Raw genomic sequence first — 17,923 nt, 5'->3', positions numbered from 1 at the left:
TTGAAATCTTATGCAATATTATAATATCTTATGCTATTTTATGATGTTTTATTAGATAATGTTATTTAATTAATTAAATTATTAAAAATTAATCAAAAAATAAATTATTATTTATATAATTATTTATTCTTAATTTTTTAAACTTTTATGAAATATAATTATCAATTTCTCTATTCATGTAATTTATAACTATTTAATATTAGATAATGTTATTCAATAAAAAAAATAAATTAAATTATTTAGTTAGATAATATTATATCAAACTTTTATTATTCAATTAATTAAATTAATAAAAAATAATAAAAAATAAATTATTATTTATTCATAATTTTTTAAAATTTTATTAAATATAATTATCAATTTCTATATTCATGTATTTAATATTAGATAATGTTATTCAATAAACAAATTAAATTAGATAATATTATATCAAACTTTTATTATTTAATTAATTAAATTAATAAAAATTAATCAAAAATAAATTATTATTTATTCTTAATTTTTTAAAATTTTATTAAATATAATTATCAATTTTTATATTCATGTAATTAATATTAGATAATGTTATTCAATAAACAAATTAAATTAAATTATTTAATTAGATAATATTATATCAAACTTTTATTATTTAATTAATTAAATTAATAAAAAATAATTAAAAATAAATTATTATTTAATCATAATTTTTTATAATTTTATTAAACTTTTATTATTTAATTAATTAAATTATTAAAAATTAATCAAAAATAAATTATTATTTATTCTTAATGTTTAAAATTTTTATTAAATATAATTATCAATTTCTATATTCATGTAATTAATATTAGATAATGTTACTCAATAAATAAATTAAATTAATTTATTTAGTGAGATAGTATTATATCAAACTTTTATTATTTAATGAATTAAATTAATAAAAAATAATTAAAAATAAATTATTATTTAATCATAATTTTTTATAATTTTATTAAATATAATTATCAATTTTTATATTCATGTAATTTATAACTATTTAATATTAGATAATGTTATTCAATAAACAAATTAAATTAAATTATTTAGTTAGATAATATTATATCAAACTTTTATTATTTAATTAATTAAATTAATTAAAAATATATTTTTTGTTTATTCATAATTAAAAGAGTCATTGCCATATATAAACAATAAAATACTGAAATGGAAAAATGGGCTGCATATATGATATAAAAATAATGGCAAGCATATATGATATAAAAAGTTAACAACATATATAAATAAATAAAATTGGCAAGTATACATGATATAACAATAGAAACTAATTCCCTATTGAAGTTGATTGTGTACCTGTTTGTGGCTGGCATAGCCGTGTGTAGAGAGTGGTTCGACGGAGTTCTAGACCAAAAGAAAAAAAATTGGTTACATATAACATAGAAAATTAGTACCGATTCCTCGCTTCACTCCCTTTTATCTTCTTCTCTAATACCTCTATGGCTCTCTCTTCCTACGCATCATTTTGTTCGTTCATATTCACACCCTCAGTTTCCCATCACAAAACAACAAATTCTGAAAACTCTAAGCTTATTAGGAATAGTTATGATGATCGCACACCACAACAATGGAGCAATATAAATACCCACAATCATAACACTTTGTTAAGTTCTACTCATCCCCTACAAAATTTTAAACCTTTATCTAAATACCCTTGCACTAATATTGATCATGTAAGTTTCTGGCGTGACTTTTTAATGTAATAATTCTTCTTCTTCTTTTTTTAAGTGTACGTATAAATTACTTGTCTTTTTATATATGCTTCCAATACTATATATATATATAACTACACTTGTGAAGAGGTGGTACCTGTTTGTGGCTGGCACAACCGTGTGTGGACAAATGATGGAAACGACCAAAGAGAGAGAGACTGGTTCGACGGGGTTCTAGACCAAAAGAAAAAAAATTGGTTGCATATAACAAAGAAAATTAAAGAAAAAAAACAAAATTAAATAACTACAATATAAATTGGATACTTACACTTGCTACTTCTCTATGTACCAAAGGGAATGATTGGAGAAGAAGAAATGGTGCGAATGGCAGTCGCAGAAGACGGAGAAATCGGAGAAGAAGAAAGGAGAACAGACGCGAAGAGGTGGTGCCAATTTGATTTGTATTCATAAGCATTAGCGGCGGGACCCGCCGCTATTAGTTTCTCCCGCCGCCATTAATATTATTAGCGACGGGGCCCGCCTCTAATAAAAGGTGATTACCTGCCGCTGATACTATTAGCGGCGGATAGTCCGCCTCTAATATAGGTGATTATCCGCTGCTAATAAATTTTCAAAAACTGTTCCCGGGCATTTATTTTGAAATATTAGCGGTGGAGGGTCCGCCGCTACTAGTGGTGCAGTCCGCCGCTAATATATTTTTTAATATTTTTTTAAATACTTCGTTATTATTAGCGGCGGACCCCTAAGTCCGCCGCTAATATACTGAACATTACAGGCGGACTTAGTCCGCCACTAATAATTACGCCGCTAATAGGCTTTATTCTTGTAGTGATATTAATCTTAATGATTTTATTTAGTTACTAGTTTATGTATTTAGACTGAATTAATACTGTATTTTTTTTTTAATGACAATAGCGATATTAGCTAGGTTGATAAATATTAAAACTATTCATAATAATTTTAATGTTAGTTATGTTTAAATTAATTAAATGCTTATTTTTGTTAAATTATATTATGAATTATTTTTATAAATAATTAAATTTAATAAATATTAATTTATTTCAAATATATTATAAAAAAATATTAGCGGCGGACCCCGCGGCTAATAAAATTGTATCTGACATATGTCTTAGCGGCGGGCTCCGCCGCTAATATCCGTCGCTAATATTATATTATTAGCAGCGGGTGTGTCAATCCGCCGCTAATAATGATTATTAGTGACAAACAATTGGGCGTGAGGTATTAGCGGCGGATGTCACCATTATTAGCAGCGGAGTCCCCCGCTAATAATTCCAAGTTGGAGACTTAGTACTCAAGAGGGTGTTCCTAAACACTAAGGACACTACAATAGGGGTACTAGGACCTAATTGGAAAAGGTCATACCTTGTGGAGGAGGTGATCCCACCAAGGACATACAAGATAGCTCGACTGAATGGAGAGCTAATAAAAAACTATTGGAATGGCAAACACCTCCGCCGGTACTATCAGTGAAGTTGTTCAGCATCGACACAAATTTTAATTTGCAAATGTATTGTTTTTTAATTATCTATGCAAAAACCATTGTGCTTACGACGAATGAATGGATTTAATTGCTTAAGTTTCGCTTAATTCTATAAATTTCTTTCAACAAGGGACCAATCACTTTAGACCTGTCAACCCCATCGGATCATGTTCGATTCTGGTCCTTGAGGGACCTATCGACCCATAAGATCCAAACAAGAGACTGGTCTGAGGACCAGTCGCCATTATGGATTATGTTCGATCTTGGTTCTTGAGGAACCTATCGACGCATAAGATCCAAATAAGAGACTAGTCCAAGGACATGTCGCCATTACGGATCATGTTCGATCCTGGTCCTTTAGGGACCTATCGACCCATATGATCTTAGAAAAATTACGAGGTGTAAACCAATCTCATGAAAGCAATCTGGGGATTCATCTTTCCAAATGAAATTTTGACAAAATCATCTTCCTTGAAGGAAAATGTGGCATCAGGCTTTTCTTCTCCTTCCAATGTTCCTTAAATTTGACCAAAACACACAAAAATGAGCATCTTCTTTTTTCTTACTAATAAGTTACTTCACAAATAGTGATCAAAACAAAACTAATGGCAAATGAGATTAAAAAAAGGTTTACTTTACAAATTAAACTATATATATATCATATGTTGTGTGGCCAAATAGTGAAACAAAAGCAAAACCTCCTCAACACAAGAGAAATTAAACAATTAAAAGGATTTTCTTAGAAAATATGAAACCAAGCAATTATACATTCTGATATAACTTATTCCCAAATCCAAAAAAAATAAAAAGTTAAAAAAGAAGAAAAAAGAACTAACCTTTGAAGACCTTCGCATTCTTCAGATTAATAGTATAACAGACCTCATTAATCCCAATTTTCTGTAAACCCAAAGCCATATTATAAAAAATTAGGTCACAAACCCAAATCAAAATTCCCCTTTTTTAGTTTATCAAAAAATAAAATAAAATAAAAATAAAGATAAGACCTTGGGTGCGAGATTGATCTGGCAAACGAGATTAAATTTCTTGCAAAGCTGTTTACCCTCTTCGGTTTCAAAGTGATGCTTCATCAAATTGAACAAAGTCTCTGCCTTGAACTGACTGGTCGCCATTTTCTTCACTCCGATCACAAATTGGGGAAGAAAGAGCCTGCAATTCCAGTGGAGAGAGTGCTCCTCTGGCGTGGTGTGCTCCAACAGCTCGTGCGATGGAGAGAGGGTAGAAAGACTCTGGGAGAGAGAGAGAGAGAGCGAGAGAAAGAACGCTGAGAAACAAATGTGAGAGGAAGAGGCAGAGGCGTCATTAGGGATTGGGTTTTGAGAGAATAGGGCTAGGTAGAAACCGTGGGTTTCCCTCCATTTTAACATTACCCAGCAATTTTTTTTTTGTTTCCCTCCCTTTTAAGTTTACCGCTTTCTTAGTTACCTATTATAATACTTTTCCAATTAGCTTATAATTATGTATTATAGAAAGTGGTATTTGGTGTAGTGGCCGCCGTCGTCGCCTGAGCCCCGCCGCCGCCAGCCTCCACTGTGCTTTGGGATTCAAAACCCACCAATTAATTTTTTAAAAATAAAAAATAAAATTTTTTAGGAATCGCAACTTGAGTCCTAAAAACCTTCAGTTTTTAAGGCTCTCATATAGATGACTCGCGAGACGCGAATCCTAAAAACGTTTTTTGGACTTGCAAAGCGAGCCCTAAAAAACCTTTTTTGTAGTAGTGTTTGTTATAATTTTTTTTCTTTTCTGGTGTAATTTTTGGCCTCATTTATTAATTGAGGCCAAAAATCAAAATTCACATCTATACACAATTCGGGCGTCGTGTTGAATTGTCACCTAAATGTAAATTGACACCAATAAAGGTTAATTTTGGCGACACTAGCATAGGTGTTAGTAGCGCAAATAATGTCTTAAACATTTCACTTCAGTTTATAATTGATACCAAATGTGCTTTTTGTAGTAGTGTCTACAAAACACTAAGTTAGAATCTCAGTCCTACATTAAAAGAACATTTTTCTTCTAATTTGTTATAGGGATAATTGTGGCATAAATTCTTGTTGTGCACAGTACAAAAATCGTTGCGTTTGTCACAGATTTTTAGTGCCGGTAAAGACACCTATTAGCGAAAAGGCCAAAATACCTTTTTCGGCACTCTTACGCGCGTGAAAGAGTTGCTGGGAAAAATTCGTAAGTAATAGTACTTTTGATGACGCTTATGCACAAGTGCTAGCAAAAGGTCCTATCCTAGCACTTTTACATGCTGCCAAAACTTGTGGCGCTAACATTTTACGATGGGGGATGGCATCATAGTGGACCTTTTCTAGCGCTTCTGTGACCTTTTCCAGGGCTTTTAAGCACCGATGAAAACTTTTTCTGTCGGCGAACTATGGTAGCATTGACATAATCTTTATTCCCAGCACGAAAAAAGTACTGGGAACGGGCATCAAGTGAAGGTTTTTGATTCATTACACTTTCATACCTAAACCTTTTTTTTTTTATAGGAAAACCACCAAACTATATGCTTTAGGTGTAGTTGTAGCCACCACCTCCATTAAGTACCCGTATAGTGCTAATTGGGATGACACTTGCCATACTTGTCATTTAAAAAAAACATATTAATTGATTTTAAATAATAAAAAACTAATTAAAATAATAAAATTAATTTTTTAATTACGCCTAAAATATCTTACAATAATTTAACAAAATTAAATACAAAACTTAACTAAAAATATTAATTATTTTAAAAAATAAACTAAAACTAAAATCCAAATTAAAATAAAACATTAATTTTTTTTCCATTTTTCTTTAATTTGTTTGAAGTCGAGATCCTACCTGCCCAAATTCCTTCTCGCATGAAGCCCAAATCATGTCTGCCCAGATCTGCCCCCAAGCTTGCCTCCAAGCTCCACCCAAGATCCAAGTTGTGACCTACCCGCTCCAGTACATAGTGATAGAGCCAAATTTTGGCAAAAAAAATGAGGCTTTTAATAAATTTAGAGTTTTAGTGAAGGCTTTTATGTTATTATTTTTAGTTATATTAAAATATTCAATTAAAATTTTATTAAAATTTAAAATAAAAAAACTTTGAAGTGGGGCTTGAGCCCTCACATTGGTCGTACTGTCTCCGTTTCTCGCAACTCATGGAAGAATAAGAAGAAGAATGGAGAAGAAAGAAGAAAAAGTGAGAATAAAGGGAAGAAGAATGAGACAAGGAGAATGGTGAGGAAGGTACAACGGTAGGAAGGAAAAAAAAGTTTAAAATTTTAATTTATTTATATTTAATTTTTTATTTTGGTTTATCCTTATTATTATATTATATTTTTATTAATTTTATTTATTTTTAATTAGTTTTTCTAAAATAATAATTTTTTTTTAAAAAAAATTACGTACTGAACCACTAATTATATGCTGACACTTCTTATCCTAATTAATCAACACTAGTTAAGAGTACTTAATGGAGCTAGTGGATACGGCTACACTGAAAACATAAAATTTGGTAGTTTTTCCTAAAAGAAAAAAATTTGGATATAAAGGTGTAATAAAATAAAAGCAACAAGTATTTATGCGGCAACTATCCTTTTTAATAATACATTGTGTGATCAAGATCATTGATTTTATTTCTAGTTTTGAGGACTGCTATTCAAAAGTTAATTGAATATTGTTGTGGAGCATTATATCGGGTGTCCACCATCATTTGATCGGGTATTCTTTGATTGGTTGAATCCACATATATTCTCGTTTAAAATAGTCAATATAACCCACAATTATAAAATATCAAAGGTCACCATATATTGCCCTATGTCAATACTATAATATATTAACCAGCAATAATTAATTATAGCTTCTCCTTACTCTTTATTATATATTAACCAGCAACAATACTAATAATTAATTTCGAAATCCATTAATTAATTGATGAAAAAAAACTCATATTATTCGTATAAGATATTATATATTGCTTGACAATGTAATCAAACATGCACGATCAACATTATTCATTCTTATCTTTAACAATATTTCTGTAATATATAAATCCTTTTTTTCTTATACAATAATAATCTCTCATGGGCAGAAAGTGATGAGATAGTTAGTAGGTCCACTGAAGCAAGTAAAGGTGCTGGTCTTGTCATCATAAGCGTAGCTGTAAGCTTCATGGCATTGATCCTTGAAGAATTTAGAAAATTCACTCGGAGGACATGTCTCTGGCTTATCATGAGCCCCTCTACAACAGTACTTGTCCTCGTTGAACTTGGTGCAAGCGCTCAGACACCCAACGACGTCGTTTCCAGATTTCACCTGGAGCTGAGCCAGGCAGGCGGAGTTGATGTTGGCCGGGCACGATGACTGCTTGCATTCACCTCTACCACCTTGTGGCACAACCGAGGCGGGAATGTTGAACCCGTCCACGCTGCTCACGTCGTAGAAATCTTGTCCTCCGCTTCCTTCGACGGTCAGTTCGATCAGAGTGGTCGGAGGGGCTCCGCCTGCACCGTTGCACTCCACCCTACCGGATCCACAGTCGCCGGAGGCGCACTTGAACCTGCCGGATGCGTCGGTTGAGCAACGATCTCGGCCCCAGAAACGGCCGGTCCAACGTCCCCCTGGGATGTCCACGGAACGGCTAGCGTCGGGTGCTAACTCGAAACCGGTTGTTGAGAGTTGAGGTTTCTGGTCGCCGGTTAGGGTTGCTGGCCAGATGGGTCTTTGGCAGCTGTTTTTCATGGTGATGGTAGTTGCATTTGCCCCTGTAATATTCATGCAATGCACCATTAAAATATATAGTTACGAAACTTGAAAATTACGTGTGGTCCGGTCAATTATATTATCTATATATCTTTATAGGCGAATTCTTCAATCCCTCACAGGACTCAGTCCTTCAGTGTGGGGTCCAGCTTTGTGCCATTTTTCAAAATTTTATAGGAGTCGGTCTTTTTGTCACATTTGTTTTTGACTTGCAATGACCGGTTTGGTGAACCGGTTAGAAAGTTGTTGGTGATGTGGGTATAAAAAGTAGGGGCAAAAAAGTAATTCCTTGTCCAAAAATATGTACAGTTGAGGAGTTGATCGTAAACTTAATATGAATTTGAGAGATATTTACGATTTTGGTAACGTAAGCATTGTGCTTCCGGCAAGTGATTTATATGTTATGTTGAGTGAGATGCACCAATAACCACGTAAGTAAAACTGATATATATTTTGTAGTGTTTGTAAGTTTTTTTAAAGTTTTTTCCCTGGACTTGATCGTAAACTTAAGGACTTGATTGTAAACTTAATATGAATTTGAGAGATATTTACGATTTTGGTAACGTAAGCATTGTGCTTCCGCCAAGTTATTTATATGTTATGTTGAGTGAGATGCACCAATAACCACGTAAGAAAAACTGATATATATTTTGTAGTGTTTTGTAAGTTGTTTTAAAGTTTTTTCCCTGGACTTGATCGTAAACTTAAGGACTTGATTGTAAACTTAATATGAATTTGAGAGATATTTACGATTTTGGTAACGTAAGCATTGTGCTTCCGCCAAGTTATTTATATGTTATGTTGAGTGAGACGCAACAATAACCACGTAAGTAAAACTGATATATATTTTGTAGTTGTTTTATAAGATTTTTTTAAAGTTTTTTCCCTGGACAAGTTTCATTTATTCAATATTGGGATGAATGAATTACTAACTAAATTAGGTATGGAAAAATGTTATTTAGATGGTTGATTAACTAGGAGAGTCAGTACTTGCTTGATTGATATATGTTTGACACTAACATGTTAATATCTTGCAACTAGTGTTTACATAAATTAAGTGTTAAAATATTCTTAATACAATATCATAAATTTAGTTGAAATATTCTTAATACACAGGTTTAAAGTGAAGATCGCATTGGTGGCTTAGTGGATGAGGAAATTATAATTTTCTTATCAATTGCATGAAAAATTGGTTCAACCAACTGAGAAGTGTCGATTGTATGAGTGAGTCGTATTGTGGTAAGTAGAACGTCCCCAACCACGCTTGTGTAATCTATGTTGTAGTAATAAAAAAACGTATACACTCATCTGGTTTAGTGTTAATAATTTTTCACCATTCGACCACACTTGCCTAATTCTTGTATCTAATTGTAACTGTTTTGGGATAAGTATGTATCCACTACCTTGTCTTGTTGCCGATAATATTTTGAAAGCCCTTATGCCAAGGAGGACTGAATATCTGTTGAGGCTAATGGTGAAGACATCTTCAATTTGTTGGGGTAAGTTAATAGCTTTAACAGTCGGACTTCTAGAGTCGAACAAGAACAACACTTGAGTAGTACATTATGTGGCGTTGACACCATTCATTGTTACCACCTTAATATTTCATAAAGTACAAATATGATTAAGTTTAAATATGATGAATGAAGCTATTTATTTTAAGAAGAAATTATGATCACGTATCTTTGAGACTAGGGTAAGAGATATTTATGACCAGTTTTCGCACTGTACTTGGTTGTCATTGAAATCTTTTACAGTGGCAAAGGCCCTGACATGCCTTCCCATTGATGGGAGATGGCTCATTTGAACTGGCTGAGGTTGGCCTATATCCCATAGTTGTAGTCTCTTGGTTGAATGTAGAATGACTCCTTCATTGCTACTCTAGGCAATTGGTGTTGAAAATAGAAGTGGTTGTAAGAGAAGTCCCACATCACAATTCATTTTAATAGTCCCATTTGTAAGATCAAACAATTTAATGAAACTATCTTCGTTGTTTCCATATAGCAGTAGATGATGACTTGGGACATGGCAGTGATATGCTTCATTATCTTGTTGTTCTTGTTCTTTAGTGCTTTTGTGTACATATATGATGAGAGGCATTGAAATAGATGGTATTCCCAGCTAGAAAATCCTCCAAAATTTGTGGAAACTGTTTGTGTACATTGTGACACGTTTATATCGATTTGAATATCCATTTGTTGTGATCGTAACTTGATTCCAAATTCCAGAGGGAAGAATTTTACTAGTGCAGTACCGTCTTGAAATAAGCTATATTTTGCAACATGAAAATGGTGAACAATTTATAAGTTAATCACATAATAAAACGATAATGAATTAACTTGGTAACGATCATTGTAAAAATGAGTAGAGTTCATTTGTATTAAAAATTTAGAAGTTCAATTAATCATTTCGATTAATTTACGAATTTAAGGACTTACGAAACATGTGAGAATATCGTATATACAACATTGTCCTTCGTCGAAAACAAAAATGACAAGGTTTCCATCTGCATTTGTAAGTTTTGAATATCTCCCTGATGGAAATGGGTGTCGTATTGCTTGTATATGACACTTTGCAAGAGAAACATGTAACAAATGTGTTGGGATCTTGTTTTTGTGTGGGTCGTAAGCACAATTCTCAGTTTTGGTATTGGCAACTATTTCAATATTTGTTGTTTCCAACTCTATGTCTTGTGGGTCCGCCATTTGGGAGGAGAGGTTGAGATTATAAACACCCTTCAAACTTTCAGTTAATGGAGTAAATGACGTAGGCAAACTACAAGCATATAATAAGGTTAATGTTAGTATTTTAATTTTTTATATTATACTCATTAAGTAGTTAGTGAGCAAGCTAAATGAGCAAACTATTGAAATTTTTCTACACAAGCCTTCACAATTTTTAAAAATTTCTTGACAGTTTGTTTCTTGCCCACTTGAGGAAGTGAAGTAGTCCAGTTTAACTTATCAATAAGTTTGAGATAAATGTGGGCTACCAAAGTCAGGCCCACTTGCAAAGTGAAGAACCATTGGAGTTAAAAGATTGAATTCCATTTTCAAACATCAAATTTGGTGAGGTATAGAAAATAATAGGTAACGTTACTTGTGGACATTCATAATTAAACTGAGCTGGGTGTTTAATTTTATGATTGACTATAGAAAAATTTCTTGAGTACTTTGCGAAGTTATGAAAAGATGTTGTGCATAATAAAACATGAAAAATGGTGTATGAACTAGTTACTTGCCGTGCATAGAAAGCAACATCAATTGATCCACCACTTTTGACCTGTTTGTCACAGATCAACATAAACTTTTGACAACTTGTACTTGTACTGAAGAGAGGAATCTGTTATGGAATTTGTTATTTCTTGGTGAAGATGAAGGAGAAGCACATACGATGCTATGCGTGTGAACGAACTCCATCCCATTGTAGATGAAAATTTATTGAAGTATTTTCATATTTGATATAGAAGGCAACAATTGGCGAGGAAAGTAAATGTATATTTATTGCTTGACCGTGTTATAGGTGGGTGATGCATGTACCGTTGTTTTTTGGGAAACTGAGTGATAGGTTAAATTCGTAAACACTTAACAGGTTAACTTGTGGGTACAAATTAGCGAATTTCCAGGAATATCGGTCCAGCCCAGCTAAAAATGGACCTACAGTCATAGATCAATTTAGGAAGAGAAGTAGTACAATAGATTAGGGTAGCTGATTTGTGATAAGACTAATCATTACTATGTTAATACCAAATAAGGTTTAATTTTTGTGTTGTTTGACTGAAGAGAATAAGTACTACAATAATTAGTTGATCCTCTGATATGGTAAATTTGAGGATCATAATTACGTTAAGGTTTGATCATCTCAGATATGTATTATAAATGCATCACTATAAGAGATGGAATGAGTGAATTGCCAAGTAAATTACGATTTTTGAGGCCTTTAAAACCAATTTTTTTTTTTAAATTGTCAAATACATATATTAGGAAGATACGTTAGCGGGTAAGAGCTGATAAGTAATTTGAAAGTTGTAGTGCGTAACTCATAACTCTTACCCCGTAATAAAAACTGCTACTTTATAATTGTTCAAACTATTCTATTTTATTACGTGCAAATGTTTTATTTGTGTGATTTAGGATGATTGAATCACCAACTATATTATTTAAAGGAGAATATTTTATATATTCTGGTTATATTATAACTCGTTACATGTCTTTGTTCTCCTGCGATTGATATCTCAAATCGAATTAATTAATCTATGAAATTAGTTGGCCAACATTAACTGGAAATGATTGAAAATTTCAGTCATGATTTTTTTGATAAGACAAAAGAAATTCCTAAAAGAGACGGTGACGTATAAAAACAAATGTTACGAAGAGATTGCTTTTCAAATTGATGAAAAAAATGTAAGTTAAACCATGTCATGAAATGCATTAACAACACAACATAGTAACTGACATTCATAATAGCCGAATTGGTTCATTGCGTACATGGTTATAAAACAACTTCAAAATAGCTTATTGAAATAAAACTACCAACCTAATTGTTTCATTCCTTATCCAACAAAACTATAATAGAGGACTGCAATAAGCACAACACCACAATGAACAAAATACATTTCGGTTCCAGTCATTGATGCCTTACTAGTTAGGACTAGAGGGAGGTGGTGGAGAAGAAGACTTGCGTTCGACTAGGTTGGGATTTCCCTTTTGCTCCCCGTGACAACATTGGCAACACCATCGACTCCTAATTTCGTCCACGTCGTTTCGCAGATTAAACAACATGCTAAATGTTAGATTTTGGAAGGTGTTCCTGCTCATGTACATCTCTTGGTGGGACACCTCAGAGTCTGAAGACGAGAATGAGATTGTTTTCCCATGTTGTTTCGTCCTTCGAGCAGACGAACCTTCGGGTAGAACAACCAGTTTTTTGCGAGGTCGGCCTTCGAAAACCAAAATTAATAGTTACGATTTGCAAATTATTCAAATCAGAGGAAGTTCTAAAGGTAATGTAAAAAAACGTAGTAAATAATATAATCATGAACTTGAGTGGATAACCTCGCCTTCGTCGTGGCTGACTTTTCGAAGCATCCCCTTTGACAAGGTCATCTTGTAAACTTTGTGGAGGAGGCACGTATTTGTCTGGTTGTCGCTTGAGAGTGTTCTTGTTTTTACTAGGATGGCCGACCCTTGTCGGTGGAGATGGCTCAAGAGATCCATGGGGTGTGTCTTGCGTCGTTAATGGGGGGCGGCTAGCCAAGCATTTGAACCTCATGTTTTTAGGAATGGGAAGCAGTTAGGTTTGTGATGGGGAATATGTGAATGGTAAGGGTTTACATATGATTTACTGAAATGAAGAGATGATGTTGGGAAAGAGAAACTGAATAGTGACCTCCAAAACTACACAGTAGGCTAATCATGGCTACTATGTGGACCTGGTTGGATACTAACACACGGAAGACACATTCAGAATCCTAGTTGAATGATTCTGTTTATTTTTCTTGCACCAAAATTGATTTTATAATGCCACAGTGTGTAAAATATGTAGTCCATTTTTTGGTTAATGGGCTAGACTTATTTTGAATGGGTCGAAATCTTTGCTGGAGATGTCAGTTTTTAATTAAATTCTTGCAAAATACCACATTCTACAATATTGAAAGGAAAAAATTATAAATTACGGGACCGACAATTATTTAAAAAAATAAATTGCCTATTTATTACATTTTTAAATAGTAAGTGTCTAATAAATTACAATGCAAGTTATTGTGACATTTTCAACATTTTTAATTATATTTCAAAGTAAATGTGAAGATATAATTTTGTGAAAAGAAAAGTTATAAACATAGTATAAAACTCTTTGTTGATATTACATTAATTGAATAAGATATTCTAATTGAAGACATGGTAAATGAAATGATTTCCGTGTTGGATTAGCTTATACAGGATTTTTATTTATTTTCATGTATATCTAATATTAAATAAATTAATACATAATAGCCTAAAACATGTTTATAAAATTGAATTGAAAGATAAACAAAGAATAGAATACTTACAGTATACCCAGGGGAATTAAAGAGTCATTCCTTTAGTTTCTCTAACTCTTGTATCCTCTCTGTCACAAAGTATTATCAAGAAACTGAACCGATTTTTTATTTTCTTCACAATCTTCCACTGTATCCTTAGAACCACCTAGACTAGTGTGGGCAATTCTGAACACATGCGATAAATATAAAGAGAAGAAGAGAAAATAACAAAGAGGCTTAGAAAATGACTCGTGTTTAGAGAGAATCTAAATCTATCAGAAAATCAGAGTTGTGACTTATGTTTTGACTTCTTTCTAAGCACTCCTTTTATAGACTCAATTAGGTCAGTTAATTTAATTAGAAAATCAATAAAATAATAGCCATTTTAAAGCCCTAGGTAGAAATTATCATGGGCTTTAGGCCTGTGAAAATTTTCATTTGATTATAAGCACATTGGACTTAAAATCAAGGCCTGTATTATTTTCTATCGATTTAATTAATTAAATAATTTTTTAAATCGTTTATCAAATTAATTATTTATAATTTCAACCTTGATTTAAACTTATTTATTAATTTAGATACAAATTTATCTTAATTAATAAAGCTTCCATAATTTCTATTTTTTTCTCAAAATTACACAACTCTGTGAAACTATCCAAAATTGACCTGGTCAACTTTGATAATTAAATCAATTAATTGAGACTATGTAGATGATTTTATCCAAGGTACAATGGGGACCATGGGCCTATGAAATAAAGCTCCAATAAGTTATCATAAATCTAACAAATAAATTTACTAACTTATTAATTCCTTGTGACTCCACTATAGACTCGGAATTGCACTCTTGAATTCATAGAACGCTCTATAACAAATATATATATATGCTATTAATTATCCATTGTTACAACCGTAATTGTCACTCAATCCTCTATAGACGGTCTACAATGAGATATGACTAAAATACCATTTTACCTCTCATTGTATTTTATCCTTAAAACACTTAGTTCCTTGTAAATGATATTTCAGTAAACTAATTTAATTACTGAAATGAGATCTCTATCATTTAACACCTTGAATCAAACTAAAAGGAAACCATCGTTTGACTTCTTCATCAGAAGCTATAGATGTTCATATCTATGATTAACACTCCCACTCAATTATACTACCGAGTTCCCAAGATGTAAGTATGGGCTAGTCCTTAGGGTAAGCTAGTAACGAACAAGTCAAAGAACTCAAATAATACAATCAGTTATAATACTAACCACTCAGAATTTAGATTGAATTGACCTATGGTCAACTATATCATATGACTAGAATATATAATAACAGTATGTTTACTTATCTTATCAACTGTCAATATCGGTCCAGTCCGATGTAACAAATACATCCGATCTTATCTACTTTGGTATAATGTTCTGGAAAGAACATAACACTGTAATGTGTAAGTAGATCATATCGTAGATTGGCAAGTCAGTGTAAATCCTGTGCACTGACTAATCTTAGGACTAACTTATTTTGAAAGGGCATCCTGGAATAGAAGCCAAGACCATCGCATTGGCGTGTTGCATACTCCTAGATCGCTCCATCCGATGCCTCCCGGGATGCAATGAAGAGGTCGTGGTTCCCAAGTCCGAGATTAGACCGGGACGACTATGGATGAACACGCGTCCTGGTAAACGAACCGGAACCCTGGTAAATGAAGAGGGATGTTGGTAAACGGACGTGGACCCGGTGTCAAAGTTGGGTGTGATAAAGTGTCCCCGATACTGACATCACCCCAAGAAGTGTGTATCTATGTCCCCATAGATAACCTGCAGAAGAGGTTACATCAAGAATGTACGGTGTCGGTTCAGAACTCCACTGCCACTACTCTGACAGATCCTGTCCCCTGAATCTCCCTCTAGAAAACAGGCAAACAGAGGTCGTCAACAAGATGTTGAAGGGAACAATGAAGAAAAAGCTTCAAGCCTGCAAAAGTAAGTGGCCAGAGGAGTTGCCCTGTGTACCTCTTCATCGTCCAAGGGTTCCACATCAGTTTTCTCCTTGGCATCAAACTCGGCTCTTTTCGTGGTGGGGTTGGGGTAAAGCAGGAGGTTCGTGTTCTTGTCATGGAGCCAAGCCATATAGATGGCCTCGTCGAAGGTAGCCTCCAGCAAGGCGTCCGCTTGTGTAACGCCCTAGTTACCCCAGAACAGTTACGGTGAATCAGAAATTTGACTCGCTACCCGAGTCATTTGGTTAAAAACGTGCTTGTAAGTGTTATTAACAGACTAAGGTGGAAAACAATAAAAAGGAAAGGATATATTTTATTAAATACATAAAACTGTTCATGGGCCCATAAAAAAATTTACAAGTTATTTACAACTCAAAAAGGTCATTACTGTTTCAAATTTACAACCCGCCGACCTAAGCGGCAAAAATATGGTAAACCCCCTAGTTCCTCTAAGAACTCCTTGGCCGTGGTGGTGAACCAAAACAGGGCAAACCAGAGAATTCAAGGTATAGAAACGTACCCAAAGATCAGCTTATGATGCTCTTCAATGGAGGAACACTGTCCCAAACTCATGAGGCTTACTTCCCAAGATTGAATCCTCAAGAATGGCTCAAAAATTTCAAAGGAAACTGGAGGAGAAAAAGATATGGGAAGGCTCTTAAAGATGCTCTATTTTTCTACCTCTTTCATAGCCTAAAATGGTTTATATCAATCCTATGGGTGAAAAGATAATTATACCCCTAGGTCAAATAAAGGTTTGTAAAGGCTCCCAAGGGAAAAATTAGTATTCCCCACCCATTTGGTTAATCATAATTAACGCTCTCCAATTCCTGCTATTCTCGATAATCTTAAACACCAATAATGAATATCCTGTTATCCTTTAATTCCCGGTAACGCTCTTGTTATCCCCATTTCCTGTCGTGGCCCCGGGACGATGGTCCAGGCCCATGGTCTGGGCGATTGGATATGGGCCCAGCCCAGGCCCGCTTAGCACGGGAGTAACCAAGGACAACTGCCCAAGTGTGGTTCCGGACCTGGATGGTGTCCAGGAAGATGATCCATGAGTTGCCCGGGAGACGTATGGCCAGTTGGGGATACGGTTGCGGTATACGCAAAATGATCCCGGAGTCTGGTAAACGGTCCGGGCCAGTGGTAAACGAAGAGGGATAGAGGTAAACGAACCCGGGTCATGTCCTCCAGGTTGGCAGGAAAAGGCATCCATGATCCTAAAGCCGCCCCACGACGCGTGGGAGCTGTCCCCACTTTTCACCTGCGGAAAAGGCCACCTAGGATTGCACGCCACTGGTTCAGACCTGCACTGGCAGTGCACTGACCGATCTTGTCTCCTGAATCTGCCTCGTAACTCGGAATGTCCAAACCAAAAGCCCTATTTTGTCGGGCGGAGCATAGGCTTTGAGCTGCCCCAGTGGGCTTCAGTCTCTCTTAATCTTTTGTATTTTTATCCTTTGTATTGGGCTTCCATTATAGAAGCCTAGGTTATTTATCCTTGATGGGCCCGGGCCATACCCGGTCGAAGGCCTGTGCTCCTGTGAGCCTATAAATACAGATGGCAGAGCTCTGCAGAAGGGATCTCTCTTCGACTTGTATACAGTTACTCTGTCAAAACATAGAGAGAAACTCCATTGTAAAAGAGTTTCAAAGTTCTAATACAACTGACTCGTGGAGTAAGGCTCGTTAACGCCCCAACCACGTAAAAATCCTATTTTTATCTTCTAAATTCCATATCATTAGTCTTACCTAATATTCATTAATATAGTTTCTGAAAATCTCGGTAAATAGCTCTAATCATTAAAATCACCCTGAGACTCATCCCGAGGCCCGAACTTAAACCTGTTATGACTAGACCGCTAATTAATATTCTATGATTGTTTCATGCCGAATAGCTCGAACAAACCCACAATATAATGTGGTCTCAACACTATATC

General features: G+C 34.1%; 2 protein-coding genes across 2 annotated transcripts; both read right to left on the bottom strand.

Annotated features, from left to right (window-relative positions):
- Positions 1-3,551: 3,551 nt before the first annotated feature.
- Positions 3,552-4,334, bottom strand: LOC133829461 (sterol carrier protein 2-like). The gene is made up of 3 exons (XM_062259190.1): positions 4,209-4,334; positions 4,041-4,101; positions 3,552-3,721 (listed from the first exon to the last, which is right to left on the bottom strand). Exons 1-3 carry the CDS (start codon positions 4,332-4,334, stop codon positions 3,597-3,599), a joined length of 312 nt encoding a protein of 103 aa, XP_062115174.1. The 3' UTR covers positions 3,552-3,596.
- Positions 4,335-7,284: 2,950 nt separating this feature from the next.
- Positions 7,285-7,992, bottom strand: LOC133833026 (thaumatin-like protein 1b). Its single transcript, XM_062263290.1, has one exon. It carries the CDS (start codon positions 7,990-7,992, stop codon positions 7,285-7,287), a length of 708 nt encoding a protein of 235 aa, XP_062119274.1.
- Between the last annotated feature and the right edge of the window lie 9,931 nt (positions 7,993-17,923).

Source organism: Humulus lupulus, chromosome 4 (assembly GCF_963169125.1).
Source record: "Humulus lupulus chromosome 4, drHumLupu1.1, whole genome shotgun sequence".
In the NCBI taxonomy this organism is placed as follows: Eukaryota; Viridiplantae; Streptophyta; class Magnoliopsida; order Rosales; family Cannabaceae; genus Humulus; species Humulus lupulus.
Note: the sequence above shows the minus strand (reverse complement) of the source record. Positions and strands in the feature narration are given on the sequence as shown.

Excerpts from the sequence above, each read along its gene's own strand:
- LOC133829461 (XM_062259190.1), bottom strand. The coding sequence starts at position 4,334 with ATGGCGACCAGTCAGTTCAAGGCAGAGACTTTGTTCAATTTGATGAAG. Across the intron at positions 4,102-4,208 it reads AGATCAATCTCGCACCCAAG|AAAATTGGGATTAATGAGGT; the intron begins GTCTTATCTTTA and ends TTGGGTTTACAG. Across the intron at positions 3,722-4,040 it reads GAATGCGAAGGTCTTCAAAG|GAACATTGGAAGGAGAAGAA; the intron begins GTTAGTTCTTTT and ends GTCAAATTTAAG.
- LOC133833026 (XM_062263290.1), bottom strand. The coding sequence starts at position 7,992 with ATGGTGCATTGCATGAATATTACAGGGGCAAATGCAACTACCATCACC.